Below are 19,301 nucleotides of genomic sequence, written 5' to 3'. Positions count from 1 at the left end.
CATGGCCCCTCCCTAACTACTGAGAGTGAGTTTTGAAGGCAACAGTACACTGCTTCACGTCTGTGACTCTGGGGCTGTATATAATCTCCCCGCCAATCTCCAAAGCCTGAAATGGATCGACACAGGATTCTCATTTCCCTGCAGTTGTCTTGTGTAGATGGAGATGTATGTAGTGAGGAGACACAATAGCCAGTGCTTGTCAACATTATTTTGGAAGGAAAAAAACAGCCTCCTATTTTGTGTATTAAAGCTGAGGAGTGAATAATTTACTTTGTACCTTAGCTGAGTACAATTTTGTCAAAGCTAAGTTTGGGCATTCAAAGATCACAGACTTCACAGCTAACAGGAGGGTTTCACCTCACAGTTCATTCAGTAGGAGTTTTTATTTTTATTTTATTTTTTTCTTAGTTTTAAAAGATTTATTTTCACATTTGGAACTGTTTTAATAAACCCCACTGAATCAATTTAATGGAAAAATAAAAAAGAATAAAAAGAAAACCTGACAGCTGAGGCCAGCTGGCTACAGTCCAAATGACATCTTAAATTATCCAAAAGATAACTGCAGTGTCATATCTTTGTCCACACATATAAACACACACACCTACACGCACACACGCACACTTACACAGTTACCTGCACACACCTGTTTAATAGACTTCTGTTTGATACGCCTTTCCAAGCCTATCTTTAGTTTTCCATTTTAAATATATTGTTTGGTTTTTTTTTTACTCCTTTCCACACTACACTCTTCATGATGGAGTCAGGATAACAGCTGGGGGGGACACTTCATACAAATACGCTGCTGCTGCCACAACTCAACTATTTTTCCTTCTTGGTTGTCCCAGTCAATTGGTTTAGCCCATTTTAAAATCCACTGATACCATTTAGACACATCACTTCATGATGCATTCCTGCTGGCTGGTTGGAAGACATTAAAGAGGTTGAAGCTCCAGTGCTTACTTGACCAATACGTAATGAAGTACCACAGGTTTTCCTGGATTGTCAACCTGTCTAAAACTACTGCTTATCTCCACAGACCTTGGAAGTAGGTGAAGCTGTGCTAGAAATGTCCTAAATATTAGACACTGTGAGAATTTTTTTGTCCCAGATAATCTTCGGTTGCAAGACTGAAGACTGAAGATTACATTGAATGCCTCTCGCTGTACAACACAAGCACCGTTTTGGGATTTCCATTATTTTGGACACCCCAAAATTGCAAACTGGCTTTAACACTGCCAACACTATAGAGAAGAAATCCCTCATGCATCCATGGCGATGAGAAAAATGAGTATTGATAGTTTTGATATAATATTTCTGAGGGACTTCCTACAGATTATTAGTACGGTTTACTAGACTACATTCATGCAGCAGTTAAAAATGTCTGATTGCCACTGTACAACTTTTAGAATATGATATCACACGTTAAATTATACAACAGCACAAAAGTAGTTCAAATGTAAGTAGTAGGTCAAACTAGAGCAGGGCGATATGACCAAAAATATTTATCACGATATGCATTTGAAAATTTGTGATAACGATATAACTGACGATATAATTGACACTAGACAAAATACTTTACAACTCCACAACTTTATTAGTACAAAAAAAATCCCATCAATGTATTTTTACTTAAACAAGCAGCTGTTTTTATGAGCATTAAAGTTATATAAAAATTTAACAGTGCAAATGCAAATTCCTTGCTGACAGTTTAACCAAAAGGCATTTCTAGTGGAAATTGGCCTCAGCATAACCATGTATAATATCCATAAAACTTAAAAAGAGGTTATACACACACAATACGATAATATTATGTTGAAGCACAGTACGTATCACTCTGCGAGGCTCCTGCCTACGATAGCCGTAATGCTCCGACAATCCATCAAGCGGTGCGGGTTCGTAGGTTAGCAAAGTCGTACTAAAATATTTGACAGATTTTCGAGCGCCGTGTACGACATAAAATCATTTCGAGGTCAGTAAACACAACCAGAATTCATAAATAAGGCACACGGGATTATAAGGGGCACTGTTGATTTTCAGAAAAATCAAAGGATTAATTTTAAGTGTGCCGTATTTTCCAAAGAACACGGTAATAACGTCGTCCCGCTAGCATGCTCTACCAAAAATAGTGCTTTGTTGTGTGTCTGACAGACGAAAGCTAAACCAGTTCCACACCACTGAAGTTGCAGCATTTTTACAAACCAATTCTGGTTCATCCGTTTCATTCAACGACCCGCTTTCGCCCTTCTCATTCTCCACCATGCTTTTTCCGCCATGTGCATATGAAAAGAAAGGCACTACGCATGTGCGTTTTACCCATATTCTATCGCGATATTTCATTTTCTTATCGTTGCCCAACATTATACCGGTATTACCGTGAACGGTATGATATGGCCCAGCCTTAGGTCAAACTATAACCAGCTACAGTAATAATATAGTAATAAGAATCTTTGTAAACAAGCAAGCGTTCAAGAATTTTGAGCAATATTTAGATTTTAAGTGGATGAGTCAATCTAACAACTATAGTCCTTCATTTATAAGCAAAAAGACAACTAATCATGGATATGTGTGGGTTTAAGTGGGCAGAAACTCAGTGTAAGAAGCTAAATTTTTTCAGGGTGCTATTCTTGCCAAGAAATGAGGAGATATTCATATAAGAAAAGCTCTAACCGCTGTATTATGGCATTTTGATCCAAAAATGCAAACCTCCCAACATTACTACTGGAAAATTCTACTCTTCTTTTTAAAAATCTGTAAAAACATTCCCGCAATTACATGAAATCATCATGCTTTACCCACCGCTGATATATTATTACTGCTCAAGACGCTAAAGAGTACCAGCAAGTCCAGTGTTTTGCACAGGAAAGAGTGCCTAACTGTACAGAGGAAGTTGCGAAACCGTAAGTGAGAGGTACAGCAGCGGGGTAAAGCTGTCAAAAATGGCACTGAAAATATTTGCTGAAACGTGCACTGAAACCGCAGTCTAATAAAAATGCTTCAAACACAGTAAAAGCTCCAGTTGGGATTTCCCATTAACTTGGCCATGATTTAATGTCTGGGGGTGCACACCAACAACGGCATGTTATTCATTCTTAAAAGGCATTGTTTGCCTGTGTTCAGCGGAGCAGCGAGAGGTTAGCCTGCAAGCATGGATATCACCCAACTGAAACGCTAGCCTGGCAGCAGGGATTCATGATTTATGAAAAGGTTTTCTGCCACAGTGGCTGCAGAAACATTGATAAGCAAGCCAAAATCAGCTTCATCACAGAAGCTCAAACCAGAAGCTCGTGTATTACTTTCACTATGTTTAATCTGAATGAAGGCACGTGTTTCGAAAAGGGCCCTGGCTCAGTGATATTACACCGGGGCAGCATACACACAACATTGAGGCAGCTGTGGCCTGAATTAGCATGATGGCACAGCCAGAGTACACATAACTAGCTGCTGTTTTAAAGCCCAAACACTATCATAACACTCGAGTCCTAAGAGGTTAAGGACAACTTTTGATGGCGTGTTTTCTGCACAGGATTGTTAGTGAAGTGCCCTGCAAACCTGTCCAAACAATAGTCCGCTCTCTTAGCAGCCTCTTCAAGTTGGTTCCATGTGTGGCTGAACTTGCTGCACCACCACCCCCCCACACACACACCCTGACCCCACCCCTCTCTACTGGTCTCCTTGTCCTCATCGGGAATAAGTGACTATATAACAAATCGGTGAGGCATGCACACTGCCAAGGTCACTGGGTTTGCATGAGGAGCTGGCTAATGTTGCCCACAGAGAGTATACTTTGAGTGGGTTCCAGCTCTAGTATTGCTGGAGCTCAGTTCAACTCCTGCTGGAGCTAAAGTCCTTCCTGTACCCTCCAGATGGATAACAGAAACCCTGTTTAGCTGACTATTGATCGACCGCAGTGCCTCCCACCAAGGTCTCTCCACTCTAAAAAGGATATACCAACACATTTTAAATGTTTAGTTAAAACCTTAATAAGCCCCCTGCATGGATTGTTTTGGGATTTTTTTGCAGTCTGATATGCTGTTGAGTATAATGCAATAAGGTAAATGTTAACATCATACATGCGCATGCCAGAGTGTTTGCATAACGCCTTGCTGCTTTCACATTTCTGTAAAATGTCACCATCCTTTCTCCATGTTGATTAAAAAAAAATCTTAAAATCTCAAGCAAACTTTCTGCTGTATCATCCCACATAGCTGCTGGTGAACACCATGATGCAGCCATGTCGCTAACATCTGCTGCAGATTTTGAAGGACTTGCAGAGTGCTTGCAAACCTCTACTCTGAGTATCTGATTGTGAAGGTTGTTTGTTTGACTTTGTGGCTAACGGTGCTTTATCACACTACCTAGTTCCTCTGTCTGACAAACTGGTCTGACATGTCGACAACTGGTCTTATCTTGTGAGAGAAACTTTGCTGAGACCTTTCATTTCTGTTACACAGCTAAAGTGGAAAGGAATGCTTATAGGTTGTTTCCTGCAAACTCCCACAATTCACTCTAGATTATCACGGCACAGGGCTCATTAAAAGTGGTTATCGTGGAAAAGAGTGCTGACAACCCTTTCAAAATTTTAGAGATTAGGTCATTCTTTATGTGGTCTTAATGTTTGAAAAATAATTACAAACACATTTGTCACTGAAACACTGGGAATTTACAAAGCTGCTGTTAATTTTCTGAGTTAGCATGCTCCTATATTAGACTAAAGTTGTAAACAGTGCTTTAATGTTGCACTTTCCACTGGTTTCAAATCAGTGTCCTCAAAAAAGACACATTCTTTGAATAGAGGCACGAGTAACACTTTTTCTGACAGTAATATTAGCCTTTTGACAGACTGGTCAAGTGCTTTTCAATAGTTTTAACTTCATGCAGTCCCTAATAGTATACTCCCTAATAGTTTTCACTTCATACAGTCTACTTCTAAGGCTTCTCCTCACTGTAAAAATAAAAAAAGATGCGGTGCATTGATTAGCGCTGTCACCTCACAGCAAGAAGGCCCTGGGTGTGAATCCCAGCTGGGACCTTTCTGTGTCAAGTTTACACATTCAGGTTTAACCGGTAATACTAAATCAGCTGTGGATGTGAGTGTAAATGGTTGTCCGTCTCTGGGTCTCTTCCACAGTGTTTTTTATCCTGTCTTTTGTCCAGGTCACAGCAGACACCTGCCCCTCCCTGAGCCTGGTACCCCTGGAGTTGTTTTCCTGTTAAAAGGGAGTTTTTCCTTACCACTGTTGCCAAGTGCTTGCTCATAGGGGGTCATCTAATTGTTGGGGTTTGCTCTCTATTATTCTAAGGTCTTTACCTTGCAATATAAGGCGCCTTAAAGCAACTGTTGTGATTTGGCACTATATAAAAAACTCAGTGGAATTAAATTGTCTCACTGTGTTAGCCCTGTACCAAATTGGCAGCCCGTCCACGGTGTACCTTGGCTCTCACCCTATGACAGCTGGGATAGGCTAGTTCTCCCCACGACCCTGAATCAAATAAGCGGAAGAAAATGGTTGGCTCAAAACACTTTCATGATTTATCAGAGAATTACCATCATTAAGGTAGAAATGTGGAAATCAGATTTCCATGCCATCTGCGTCCCATGCTAATGGTGAGTGGCACTGGACTGAGCTTTAAGAAATCTGACCCTTTTTCACCTGCAGCCAATATGCATATTCCTGCCTTTTGCTTGGAAGTGAAGTAACAGATCCTAGAAGCACAGATCAGGTGTATGCAGAGTGCAGACTCAGTTTGTAAAGAGTTCTGGGCACAAAGCCATCCACCTGGCAGGACCCCCGACAGGGAGGTGGCCACAACAGAGACCTGCCAGCTCCCAACAGAGGCCCGTTGCCAGGAGAGAACTTGCTCCTCCCCTCGATTTATTTATTGCACTCATCAAGGTCATAGCCAGTGTGTCTGCCGACTGAGAGCGGAGCAGGAGAGGCACGTGGCTGAGGGAGAGATAGGACAAAAAATGGAGTGCATGTGTGCTGTGATGGGTGTGTTGGGGGGGCTAAGTGATATGGTTAATCTCCATCTTGGCCTAAAACCTACCTGTCAGCAGTATTTTCTCACAACAATGCCCCACTGATTTACATCGCTTTACATGGTTGTTTTATCTCCTGGTGCACTGCGACTGGTGCTGATTTAGTCCAACAGAACAAAAATCTGATCTATACAAAATAATTATATTTGCCATAATTATTTTGTCAAATTATTTCCTGAAAAATAAATATTTGAGGCATTCTTCAGTACGACATTTCCTTTTTGTCCTAATTTTCTTGCATCCCTCTATTATAAACGATTTAATCCCGCTAATTTTAACTGTTAATGTGGCCATATTTTCAAAATGAACATGAGTAGAGTAATAAATTACATGCACTAATCATTTTGTCTGTTACGTTGTACAAAGTCCAATAAATGCAGCGAACATTCGCATTCGAGAAGCTGGCAGCAGAAACTACTTGTGCATGGAGAAATTATTAGAAAAACTGAACAGACAGATTAATAAATAATTGCTTCTTTAATCTAAAACTGCACACTGGGAGCAGAGCCTGTTCTTGTCTTATTAAAAAGTTAAACATCTGGGCATTTTCCCTAAATTTTTAATTAAGTGTTGTCTTCAAGATTAGTTTGTGAATTCATACTGTCAGAGCTGCTGGTACATGTAGTCTGCGCTTTGATGTTTTAATGAACTGCTGGATGAGTCGAAACGTTTGGGGTAAATTAAATTTGTATTCTTTTATATCCTGCTAAAACGGCACATTGTAATTAACTTAGAGGATAGCATAATAAATGTAAAGTGATCCACTCTTCTTTTCACTACATTATCTGGTAATTATCCCTTTCTTTTTTCATTACATTTGTAATTTCATTTTTGTCATATGGAGCACGCTGAGCTTTTAAATGCCAACTGCTTCTGCATACTGAAAGCATTTGGTAGCCCAAACTGAGGCAAAATAAGCGACATATTGCATGCATAACAGTCTGCATACTGTGTCTCACATAAATGTTAACAGTGGAGATCATCATCACCAATTTGCTTTGCAGACTAGTCTGTGCAGCAGCATGAAGGCACCTCTTCGAGCCCAGTGTTACTAATCCTGGCAGCATCAGTCGACCTACTTGGTCTGACATCCATTTACGGTTCATTACTCAACATCTTGTACTTGTCACACGCCCAGGATTTTTTCTTCCTGGAGCCACACAAGACTGATCAAAAGATAATAAACCTCAACTAAAAACTAAAAAAAAAAAACCCAAATGAAAATGGCCAAAATCTTACATTTAGTTGGGTGCTCCAGTTTCCGCCTCCCTCGTTTCTTGCGCGGCGTCATCAGGCAGTCATCATTGGCTTTCTCCAAGTCCTGTTCTTCCCGGCTGGACAGGAATCCGTTCTCTTGAGGATGACTCAGACTCTGCCCCTGAGAGCTGTCCTCTGCACGGCAGGAGGAAGGGTCTCTGGGAATCCCATTCTCGACTTCCCGCTTCTCCTGTTTTGGGAAGCAGGCATCGGGCATCCTGTCTCTGATCCCGCCCATGTCCCCATTGAAGACCTGTGCCATCGCCATAGTGTAGCTGTGGCCTACACTCGCACTGTCTTTAAGAGAGCCACAGCTCTCAACCTGCTGAAAGGAAAAGGGGAGGTTGAAATGTTAACATCCTGATGATCGATCATCCTTAAAGATTCTTACAGCTGTATGCTATAAATTGATGTTTTGAAGTGTACAACAGAGTTGTGCCTCAGCAGTCATGAAATATGACTGGATAGCTGGCTGTGAGATAAACACAACCTTTCTGAATTTACAACAAATCATCCAGTGGATCTGAACGACCCACAATAAAACAGTTGGCACTATCCGTGTCAGGATAAGCACTTTTCAGCAGTGGCTAAATGGCCTTTTTCAAAGAGAATGTGAATGAAAGCATTCATCTCTTTCATATTAGACAAGCCTAATTAAATTTCCTCAGCTCTATCTGGACAGAATCAAACATGTAGCTCAGCTCCGCACGTATTAATCTGTGAATTATGGCAAACTTATAAACTTCAAAGCTGTGCCAGTAAATGTGCTGTACAGCCATTAACTTGCAAGAAGGAAAGGGATTACATTACAGTTCATCAGGTACACTAGTGCACTTTTTGTAGTCATGTATTCATCATTACAGCAGCACGGAAATATGTTGAGAATGTTGGCTGTTTGACAATGGGAAGGCTTTTTCTCCGGCCAGTTTGGAACGCCCAGTCAAGTGTTTCATTCTATAAAGCGGAGTAAATTCAAATAGAGCTGACCTGAAGCTGAAAGTTTCAATGGCAGGAACTCAGTCATCAATCCTTAAATAAAACACCAACTATCTTAGAAGACCTAGAAAAGTCCTAAATGTTTGAAGCAATGTAATAGTGTCTTTGCTACTGCCTAAAAATAGCCCTAAAAACCGAGTTAGTGAGACAGTCCCACTATAGGGTCACTGAGGGGAGAAAGTGGAGTGTGTCTTGTGAGATTAGACTGTCAGCAGTTACGACAGTATCTGAAACTTTTATCTGCAGGTATTTACAGAAGTTTGAGGAAGGGGGAAAGCAATGCCTCAGGAGGCTTGTCTGTCATCGGACGACGTTGAGCAAAGATCCTCTCCAGGAAGGTAAGGATCAAATCCGTAATCTGATTCTTACAGTCGGAATAAGCAAACACAACTTAAATCAAGTTTTAATGTCTGTGTAAGGGATGCAATGCAAATTATGAGTGGCAGACATGCAAAAGAAAAAAAAAGCTTCAGTGGAAGTTGCTCTGAATTGTAAAACAAATCTACAGCAAGCCAAAGTCGGTTTCAAAACATTCTTCAGAGGCCGCAGAACTCTAAACGACTTCATCACTGTAGTAACTGAGAACAAATTAACTGTAAACTGAACAATTGCACTCCTACAAAGAACAGCTCTCCAGTAAATCTCTTTGACACGATGAATGAAAACAACCCAGAGCTCAGACATTATTAATATTCTGACTCAGTTTACTACTAGAAAAAGAGGCTACAGTGTGTGTGTGTGTGTGTGTGGGGGGGGGGGGGGGTTACGCAAATATCACACACATGCAAAAAAAAGAAGTAAGCAAAGAGAAAACCCAAAAAACTCATATTCTCAGACACACATGCTAGCAACACACAGAACTCACAGTGAAAGAATTACGCAACAGATTTGTGACATAGTTAACAACATGCGGCCCCTGCTACAGGTCAAAAGTCAAAGTTGGTAAATCAGGCAGCTTAGACAGAGAGAGAGGTTGAAAAAATAAAGACTAATTACCTCAACCAACTTACTGCTACAACACTCACACACCCTCATAGAACTAGGTGCAGTAATAATATGATTATAAAGGTTTCTAAAAATACACATTGAAATTAAAATTAAATGCAGATGTACGCCTGAAAATATGAGCTAATAATTCATTACACTGCCTGATAACTTCTTACATTATTCAATTAACAGCAACTGGAAACTGTTATGCGAAAAGAGGTATTTTGCTGCCTTTCTACGTGTTATTATCATTGATTGAAGATCTTCTGTTTCTGGAAAGCTAGCCGAACAGGAAATATTAAGATGTTTATGGAAGTTTTTCTTTATTTTCAGGGGTTTTTTTTTTAATACCACTCCAGTGTTTGATCTGTTTAACAGAAAACTAATCATCACATTTAACAGGCAACAGGGCTTTTTTGCAGGCAAGTTTTTGTTTGGATTTTTTATATTTTTAGCCTGAAACTTCAGAAATTCATCAGTTCACGTGAAACTAGTGCAGTGCAGCAATAAAGAAGCTGGGTGCCCTAAAAAAAGAGCTTAGTCATGTTACTTTGTTCAGGCAGGTTTTCTAAAGGATTAGCTCAACATCTTTCCAAGCAAAACCTGTTTATTCATGTTCCTGCCAAGTGCTACGTTCTCATGTCTGTACAATAAGAATTAAGCTATAGCAAGTATTTTATCAAAAAGACTTTACACACCTTATACAAACTTATTCTATACATATGATATAGTCAGTATATAAATGGCTATCTGTGTACAGCTCCTAAGCTATGCTAACATCCTGATGGCTTTAGTTTCATACTCACTTTGTTACCTAGTATATTGATCTTGTCACTGAACACTTAAAAAGAACGCAAATATATGTAAAGAGCAGAATGAGTGAGTATGTACACAATAAGGACAAAAGTATAGACCTGAAGCAATGGGGCTAAGATTCAAAGATTAAGAGGTTTGACCCAATACTTTCACCCATATACAGTAGTGTGCATTGATAAAATACATACACTTTTGTAGAAAGGACATTTCTGAGAATTTCTCTCCACTGTCTTTGTCCATGTGGGTAAACGCAACATACGAAGAGGGCTAAAGGCTTGTTTACGCTATCCTTTCCAACAATTACCTTCTGTTTTCACTCAGCTTTTGACAGTTTGCATGGAAAACAACATTTTAAAACCAATGTTCCATGTCAGCCTCTTTTCAAAAAAGTCAAACAAAAAAATTAAAAGAGGCTTTCTGACAGCATTTGAAGTTGGCCAATCTGGCATTTGAGTGACTCTTTTATTCAGAGAATAACAACAACAACTGTGAAACATCTATGTGAGCAGAACGCCTGGTACACATGGTCAATCCCCCACAGCTGTGAAAACACTCAGTGAGGCGCCCCGATTCTGCGTACGGCTTTTCTTAATCAGTTATTGATACCACTCCTCAGCTTCTTTAAATACAGGGGCACAAACCCTCTGGCATATCCCGTCCAATCATACATTATCTGTAAATATTTGTCTAATCCTTTTTTCCCTTTTTGGTTTGTTTAATTGCACAGTGAGAGTTAATTAAGATGATTTTCAACAGAAGCTTATGCAAATGCTAACATCTCAGGGAAAGAAAAAATACCCAGAAACATGTTGGCCCTTAGAGTCATTATTAAATCAGAGCTTTTAACTACACAAGGCATCACAAATAGACTGCAAATGGTGTTAGTGTAGTGCATGCATGTATCTTGGAAACAAGGTTCAAGAATATGTCATGTTTATTCATGAGTACAAAGGAGTACACGTTGTGTCTTACAGGTTAACAGATTTCTGAAGGCTAAAATAATACTTGTTTTTCTACTGAAACTGCTTATAGGTGCCATGTGCAAAGACAAAACAAGAGCTTTCATTATAAACTGGTACATTCCTCAAATAATGTGGCGTACAGATAAATGATTACTTGACGATGAGGCAAAAACATGGCGAAGGGAAGAATAATATCAAATATTTTTAGATGGGCTTTCCTTACAGGCATTTCCGCCATTATAATCTTTCTGCTTGAATGGAATGATGAGATTCACTCAGTACATCGGGCTTATAAATACCAGTGAATGAAACCGAATATGGCCAGGTGGGATTCACAAGAACAATCATGTTGAAACTGGTCAGATGGTTAAACACATCGTTCTGACGATGCTGGAAAAGGGCTGAATTTTGAAACCAACAGTCTAACAAGCACTTCACGCGATGACTGGCCAGCTACAGTATGTGAAGGTGAAAAGGCAGCCATCTGTCCTTCTGCCTTCCAGGAGGGTTTCAGTTCAGTAGTTTCAGTTCTGAAACAGCAAACCTTCGGTTGTGGTTGGACAACTTGAACCCATTTTGAGTTCTAAATTTATTTCTTTGCAACTTTTTTTTTCTTTTGACATTTGACACTGAAGGCAGGAAACAACGCAAGTCAGCGAGGAGGCTGATATGTGACAAAGTGAAGTGGCTGTCTCGCTCAGAGATGAATTACAACAACAGCAACAGTGAACATTTGAGCATTTGGTACATGTGGTCAATTCCCCACGCAGCTGTGAAAGCACTTACTAAGGTGCCTTGATTCGAAGTAGAGTGTTACTATACCAGGTATTAATACTAACTCCAAGCTGCTTTAACCTCCTAGGACCTGGCGTCCACATATGTGGACATCACATTTTGTGTTATTTAGACCAAAATACTCAGTTTTGCTCTACAAGGGCCTGATATCCACTTACGAGGACATTATACTGCTACTGTTCTATCAAAATTTTAAACGAATATCCTCATATGTGGCTCTTATTTTTCTTAAAAACAAAAATAAGTTTTAAAAAAAAATCTGGTAATTCTTTGTTTTTACATTCATCGGGCCCCAATGTGACCAAATATCAAAGAGAAATTAAAAATGCATGCCGTGGAAGAGTTTGGGTCTTAGGAGGTTAAATTTACTTACACAAGCCCTCTGGCACATCATCTGCAAATATTTTTCTAATCCTATTTTTGGGTTTGTTGAATCAGACCTAATCACTGCAAAACAAGTATGCATGCGTGGACAAATGTAATTTGTTTAGACATGTCAACACTCACTGAAAACTGCTTGCGTTTTCTTCCAGGCTTGCTACTTTTAGGTGACTTCTCCTCCATCAGGTCCGAGTCCAGTATTGTTCTCTCACCCTATCAAGAAAAAATGCATGCCACAATTTAGACAAAGTACCTGCAGCTGCTTGGGTAAAGATGCACGTAACACTGAATGATTTAATTAGTGCATTTTTGTGTACAATCAGCTAGATGGCAGTTTCACCTCCACCAAAGATACTAGATCTATAGGAAACAGAGACAACTGCACTACAGTGAAACACTTGAACATTTGGGAGGGCTGGAGCAGGTCCTCCAGTGTCTTTGGTTGAGTGGACAATGAGACAGATAGAAACTGAATGACACATTCCTTTGAAGTAGGCTGAAATGAAAGCTCCTCGGACGCAGTGCTGACCTTCCACAGACAATTCCCTCTTGACACCGTTACAAAGACATAGATCGGCCCCCACCTTCCCCTGCTGCAATTTCCCTTTGATTAATAAAACTGTCTAGCCCCAGGAACAAAGCCCCATGTCTGCCATCACCAAGTACCCCTGGGGTTGACGGGAGAAAAGATGATCCTAATGTAGATGTTTTGAGTTTCAATATTGACTGAATAGAACCACCAGTACCAGGTTTGAATGCAAATGAGAGTGCAACGCCATTCCTGACAGCTGCAGTGGGGGGGGGGGGTGGAGGGCCGGGTCCTTATTAAATTCCTTCAGTACTGAATGTGAAATTCCATCAAAGATAAACGGGGTCTCTGCACTGTAGGCATTCTCCAACCTCTGCTGACATGTTGATAAGTGTATGTATGTCTAATCTCTAGTGAGATGGCGTAGTACAACATGATAAAATGTTACTATGAGATAGTACAAGCTTTTGTCTATATATAATGGGTGGAGTTAAGTCTAACAAGAGGAGTTACTGAATTACGGAGGTAAAGTGGTATAAAACATTAATAACTTTAAGAAGCAGCAAACCAGAGTAAAAGCAGTCTCCAGTGCATATCCACAGTTAATTTGTCATCTTAAAGACATTTAACTAGAAATTACAACAATGAACATATGAAACTACGTCAGATTTAGTGTATTTCAATATGACACAGAATTACTGTGCTATGCAGACTATGGAAGTATCAAACTGCAATTAAAGATAAAAGCAATTATGGCATTGCTTTAACCTTGGATGTTGGATCTCATGTTCATACCTGAGCTGTCTGCGCTTCATCAAGAAGGCGATGCCATGAACACAATCCTTCAGCAATACATGGAGTGGAAGGCTGCGACGCGTTCATGGATAGAGCCTGGTGGGTTTTCTATGTATGGCTTATTTAGGGAGTCATAAATACACAAGACATGTTGCCATTTCAATACTGTTTGTGTGCAAAGGTGGCGCTGGCATGAATTCTCCAACTTTCCAAGTGGCACGTTGACTTGAATGGGCATTCCAGCTAAAACTTCAGAGACTGGAAACTTCCTGCTTCCAACAGAATGCAGGATAACTGTGGGACTGAAAAGCGAATCCAAGGTGGAAATGCCTTGAACCTTAATTATTTCACAATGACCAGCAGGAGGCAACTCTCGTAGTTGCTGTATGATCTATGAGTAAATGGGCCTACTTCTCACTCAATTTATGACCTCAGTAAACACTCTCCTACTGAGTTTAAGACCTCATTCACTCATTTCGCGTGCTGTTTAACACAGCATGACGTTCATTTTTTAAAATTATGGTTCCATTTACAGTAAATTAACAATAAAGCAGGTTATGCTTTAGGATTTGGCTCATAGTGTGGTATTTTGGGGGGGGGGGGGGGGGGGAGATTGGCTGTGGTTCAGGAGGTAGAGTGAGTCATCTATTTTTTGGAAAATTTAATCCCTGATTCCTCCAACTCGAAGCATCCTTGGGCAAGATACTGAACCCCAGGTTCCTCCCGATGTATTCTTTGGAGAGTGAGTATATGAATGCTAGGTCATAAGTGTTTAGGAATAGAAAAAAGCACTTCTATGAATGTTTGTGTAAATGGGTGAGGCTTATAGTCAGTGTTGGGGAGTAACGGAATACATGTATCGCCGTTACGTATTTAAAATACAAAATATGAGTAACTGTATTCCGTTACAGTTACCGTTTAAAAAGGAGAGTGGAAAAGTACGAGCTGTCAAAGAGCAGAAACGGGAGATGAAAGCATGTAAATATAATAATAACCACTGCAGCCAAAAAGAGTGCCTGATGAGCCCAGTTGTAAGTAAGCTATTAAGACTCGACTGTACACTGTGATCGTATTTTCCTCTAAAACAATAAGTTACGTTGGAGCAGCCTTTCAATGCCTCTCTCTGTCTCTCGCTAGCAAAGCGGACTCAGACAACAAAGTAAAGCTAGTTTTCAGCTACGAGCCCGACATGAACCCGACGTATTAGCCAGAGGTCCCTTTACTACGGTTTCGGAGCTGCGGACCTGTTCTATACACGCGCGGAATAGTTTTCTATATGAAATCGCTGCAAAAAGTGCAGCCTTACCTAATGTCCACCTACTGTTACTCATTTTATATTAAGATTTAAAAATCTAGTTGCTATTGGTATGGAGAGTATCCTTCAGTTATAGTAATAAATCACACAGCAATACTACATTCATGTAGTTGTAAAAAGCATGATAATATATTAAGTAATCCAAAGTATTCCGAATACGTTACTCTCATTGAGTAACTTAACGGAATATGTTACAAAATACATTTTGAGGCATGTACTCTGTAATCTGTAGTGGAATACATTTGAAAAGTAACCTTCCCAACACTGCTTATAGTAAATAAGAAAGCAATTTGAGTCCATATATGCTCCTGTTACATTTTTTTTTTAAACAAGATGGCAGCAGCAAAATGAGACTAAGCAGCCCACAAATCAACAAGCTGCTTCAAAGTGCATGTGCACGTCTTTTACTTACACTGCATGACTTCATCTGGTCTTCCACCCTGGTGTTACATGAAAACATTTACCTTATAGATTATACTCTAGTGTCATAATTTATTCTGGAATTAAAGAACAGGAAATGAGGCCACAGGATCCATTCAGCATCAGATCTAATTAAATCATTTCCTTTTATCAGCACAAAGGGTTCAAAAGTCAATTAAATGTTCAAATTTAAACACTTAGGGGGTAAGGGGTTCTTGATTTGGGCAAAAAGATTACAAGCTGCTAACTGGGCCTTGGAGTTAATTATTCTTTCAACTGCTGTCTCAAAAGTCAAAAATTCACCTCATATGTTAAACCAAAATGGACGGGATTTCCTTCATTTTCTCAGAAAATTATTTAAACAGGAACAATTTCATTTTAGCCGTACAAAATGTGCCCTTTGACGATGATCTTGTCATGTGAAAAAAAAAACTTGCAGTATGCAAAGTGAGTTTTTACAGTAGCCTTAGTGTTGAGCATATTTCATGAAGTACCTGGTAGCTGTGACATTCTGGGTTTGAGTCAGTCCTACAGTAAAATCTGCAACTCATCCGATTCTGTGCTGATGAAATACTATAACTATATAATATGTTTAAAAAAATACCATAAAAGTACCACAAGGTCTACTAAATAATTTAAGGGCAAGGGGTTTTAATCATTATAGGCAGTTATTTCAACCGTCTGGCCACGTTTCGCCCTCAGTGTCTGCCATAGCCATCAATGCTCCTGGGAGATAAACTAATTTGCATAAGGAAATAGATATAATCAAGGTAAATGATACTCTGATTGATGGGCAGAGGATTAAAACTGGAAGAAATGGTTATAAAATAAGTGAAAATAATGACATTTTTGTTAGAGATAAGCATTTGAACGGTTATTTTTACACGTAGATTTGAAACCTTTTGTAAGAGAATGTGTTTTGATGATGGTTCCAGTTCATTGTGCGATCACTAATAGAGTGCCTGGTGCGTCGGTTTTTCCCTACCAGGGCGGCAGAATTTGCATAGATAATAGCACGTTTTGAGTGCAGCCTGGTGTGCAGGCTCATTTGGGAACCACTTACATGGATGACACAATTCAGTGGTGCCTGGCTATCTCTGCAAGGACAGCACAGCACAGCACACCGCTCCTCCAGTTCTCTGTTAGAGAGCTCAGGCTGAGGTCCTCCGACTGAGGACAACACGCCATTTTCACATTCAGCTTCGCCCTAATATTTTCTGAGAAAAACAACAAAAAAAGCCTGGAATATAATTTGTTCTTGCCTGGAGTGAACCCTACTACATTGTCAATATCTCTGCACTATTTCCGTCTGGGTAGCCAGTTATTTAAGGCAATGTCTGTTGCCAGGCAACAAGACTAAGGGCAGTACTGTGTAATGGGAACACAGAAGAAGAGGACAGATCCCCCCAGCAAAAGAGCTGTCGAGCCATTCCAGCTCCATCTCAACCTACACCAGCCAACGCCCACGTCACCAACCACCATTATACCAGTAAATGTCACAGAATACAGCTGCACCTCCCAACAGCCTCTTCGGTGCTGCTGCTATTGCTGCCACACAGGTGATGCTGCAGTTACACAGAGACTGAAATTACAAGTGCGTCTGCATCATGAAAGGTGACAAGGCATGTCACGTGCTGTTGGATTCTACTGTAAAAATTTGCCCATTTCTTCACTGAATAGAGGAATTCATTGCAATGAGGTCTGCTCTAGCAATTCTTTGGACTGCACAGATTAGTGAGTGTGGGTTAATGATTAACGGGAATCGTAAAATTGAGGAAGATTTGAATTGGTTTTGGCCTGAAGTGACTATAGAAATCAATCCAATCCACTTCCTTTCATTTTTAAGGCTTTATCTGTGTAACAGCACGGTCATAAAAAATACAATTCATGTACACATACTCCGTGCCAAGATCATATGAAAATACAAACAGGCAGTGCATGCTATATCACTGCAGGACGAGCTCAGGGGTGAATAATGTCTTTTTAAATCAGTGCTTCCGAAGACATTAAAAGAAGCACTTTTCAGTGATGGACGAGCAAATCCAATTCAATCTTGAGCTCAAGTCAAGTGATTCAGAAACCCTCCCGACATCTTTTTAAAATCACCAGATCATGAGTTAAGTTCCGCAACGTGTCAAGTGACGCATTTTTTGTTGTTGTCACGCACGTGTTTCTTACCATTGGATTTCCAGGTGAATCAGCAGTGGTGGTGGTGTTGGTGAGAGTGTTGGACGGCATCATTGAGAGTCTTATGAGCTTATGGGTAATGTCTGATGATGGGTAGTGTAGATATGGACTTTCACGTTAAAAGGAAGTTGAAAAGTTTAAAAGAAAATAAAGCAATGACGGATGATCCCCTCTTCTTCCTGCTCTCCTGGAAGTTAAAAGAAGAAAAGCAATGGTAAGATATGTTCAGCAAGTTTGTCTTTAATGTGTTGATTCTTTAGTTTCATGCAGACTAGATAATCCAGTGACATATTTTATGTATCTTCTCTAAAATGAAGTTGTTTTACCCTGAGCATCAGCTTTCTCTTTGCTGAGTACACGTCATGTAGCTATAGGACCCTCACAGGCTTCTATAGATACTGTATGGCCACTATATCCTACAGGCCCCTTTACACCACATGAATGTGTGTTGTGCAGTAGACGACATGAACTGGGTGCATCGTGCAGCCTGAAAATAAAGAGCGCGATGCTCCAAACTAAGCGCAAAAATACTTGTATTTTTGTGGGGACATTTTTCAAAATTCATTAATATTTCATTTCCATCGTGAGAGTCTGGGTTAAAGTTACTCGAGCGGTCTGCCTAACGCGCAAAGCGAAGCCACAGTTACACTGTTTTGCACTCGTGGAAATTTAAAACAACAACCTATATTCGTACAGGATGTGTTGAATCTAAGGGCTAAAATGAGACTGATGACACTCGGTTGTGATTTATTTAAAACATGCTGTATGTAAAACACACTGCCGGATTTACGTCCACGCTCGTGGAAAATAAATGTAGGCAACAACCAGAACGTGTTAAAAAATAATTTATTATAAGGCCACACAGGCGTTCAGTGTCACCGCATTTCCATGCCATCAGCCTGCAATCAGGCCACACGCTTACACTATACTACGATCGACTGGTGTGCATATATTATTCAACCGGCTATGCGTTAAAAATTGCAAAGTTTTAGACGTCTTTTTACAGCAGGGGAAGTCTGCAATATGACCCAGGGGATTGTGGATCTTTTACAGGCCACGGACACTGAAGGATAACCCCCCCGTTATTTCCTTTAATGAGGCCACAGCTTTGAGAAGCCGCGATGCTGGTTCCGTGCTCCAAAACCGGTCAAGTTCACATCTCGACGTCCAATCAGCACATCTGCAAAAAGCGAACCCTAAATCGCTATTTCCCCATTTCCATCGAGCGCCTTCCGGTCGTTCACGTTTTTTGTTCACATAAAGGTTACCCTTCCTGCGTGGTTGCTCGTGGCGGGTTAAACAAATTTACATGCGTGAGTCACTGTGTGTCATTACCCGGTTTTCCCAAGTCCCAGGCCTGACCCTTTTTGTCTCGCTTGCTCCCGGAGCCTCCTTCCTCTTCTCTCCCCGTCCTCCACCTCCCCAGCCGGCCAGCTCTCTTCCAGATGCGCCGCTCTGACTGCAGGGGCCTGAAGTGTGCCTGCTTTTCTCTGGGTCCTAGAAACAGTCATATATCGTGGACTCAACACATTTGCAAATATCTACATTTTTGCACGATAATAGGGCTGGTATCGTCACTGATTTATATAATCGATTAGATTCCGATTCACAAGGTCCCGATTCGATTGGATTTCGATTGAAATTTTGCGTCAGATAAACAGCTTAAAAGTAATTTCTTCGGTATTAAACAGCAGAAATAAGCAATAAGCAAGAAAATTATGCAGAAAACTGAGATTTAAGATGGGAAACTATTCTTGAACTACACTGACAGAGAGAGAGAGCTGTGCAGGAAGTGTGATTTTATCCTGATGGAAGCAAAAC

General features: G+C 40.3%; 1 protein-coding gene across 5 annotated transcripts in view; it reads right to left on the bottom strand.

Annotated features, from left to right (window-relative positions):
• The window catches only part of LOC308388946 (DNA (cytosine-5)-methyltransferase 3A-like), a 52,424-nt gene extending 33,494 nt beyond the window's left edge, over positions 1–18,930 (bottom strand). For 3 of the 5 annotated variants that reach the window (XM_080869979.1, XM_080869982.1, XM_080869983.1), the window contains exons 1-4: positions 18,816–18,930; positions 17,472–17,667; positions 12,361–12,447; positions 7,280–7,622 (exon numbers count right to left, since the gene is read on the bottom strand). In XM_080869979.1, the coding sequence (XP_080726105.1) occupies positions 7,280–7,622; positions 12,361–12,447; positions 17,472–17,534 (493 nt within the window). In that variant the 5' untranslated portion in view covers positions 17,535–17,667; positions 18,816–18,930. The remainder of the gene's footprint in view (positions 1–7,279; positions 7,623–12,360; positions 12,448–17,471; positions 17,668–18,815) is intronic. The other 2 variants (XM_080869981.1, XM_080869980.1) reach the window with 2 other exon arrangements.
• Between the last annotated feature and the right edge of the window lie 371 nt (positions 18,931–19,301).

This window comes from Rhamphochromis sp. 'chilingali' (genome assembly GCF_963969265.1).
Source record: "Rhamphochromis sp. 'chilingali' genome assembly, chromosome: 21".
Lineage (NCBI taxonomy): Eukaryota > Metazoa > Chordata > Actinopteri > Cichliformes > Cichlidae > Rhamphochromis > Rhamphochromis sp. 'chilingali'.
Note: the sequence above shows the minus strand (reverse complement) of the source record. Positions and strands in the feature narration are given on the sequence as shown.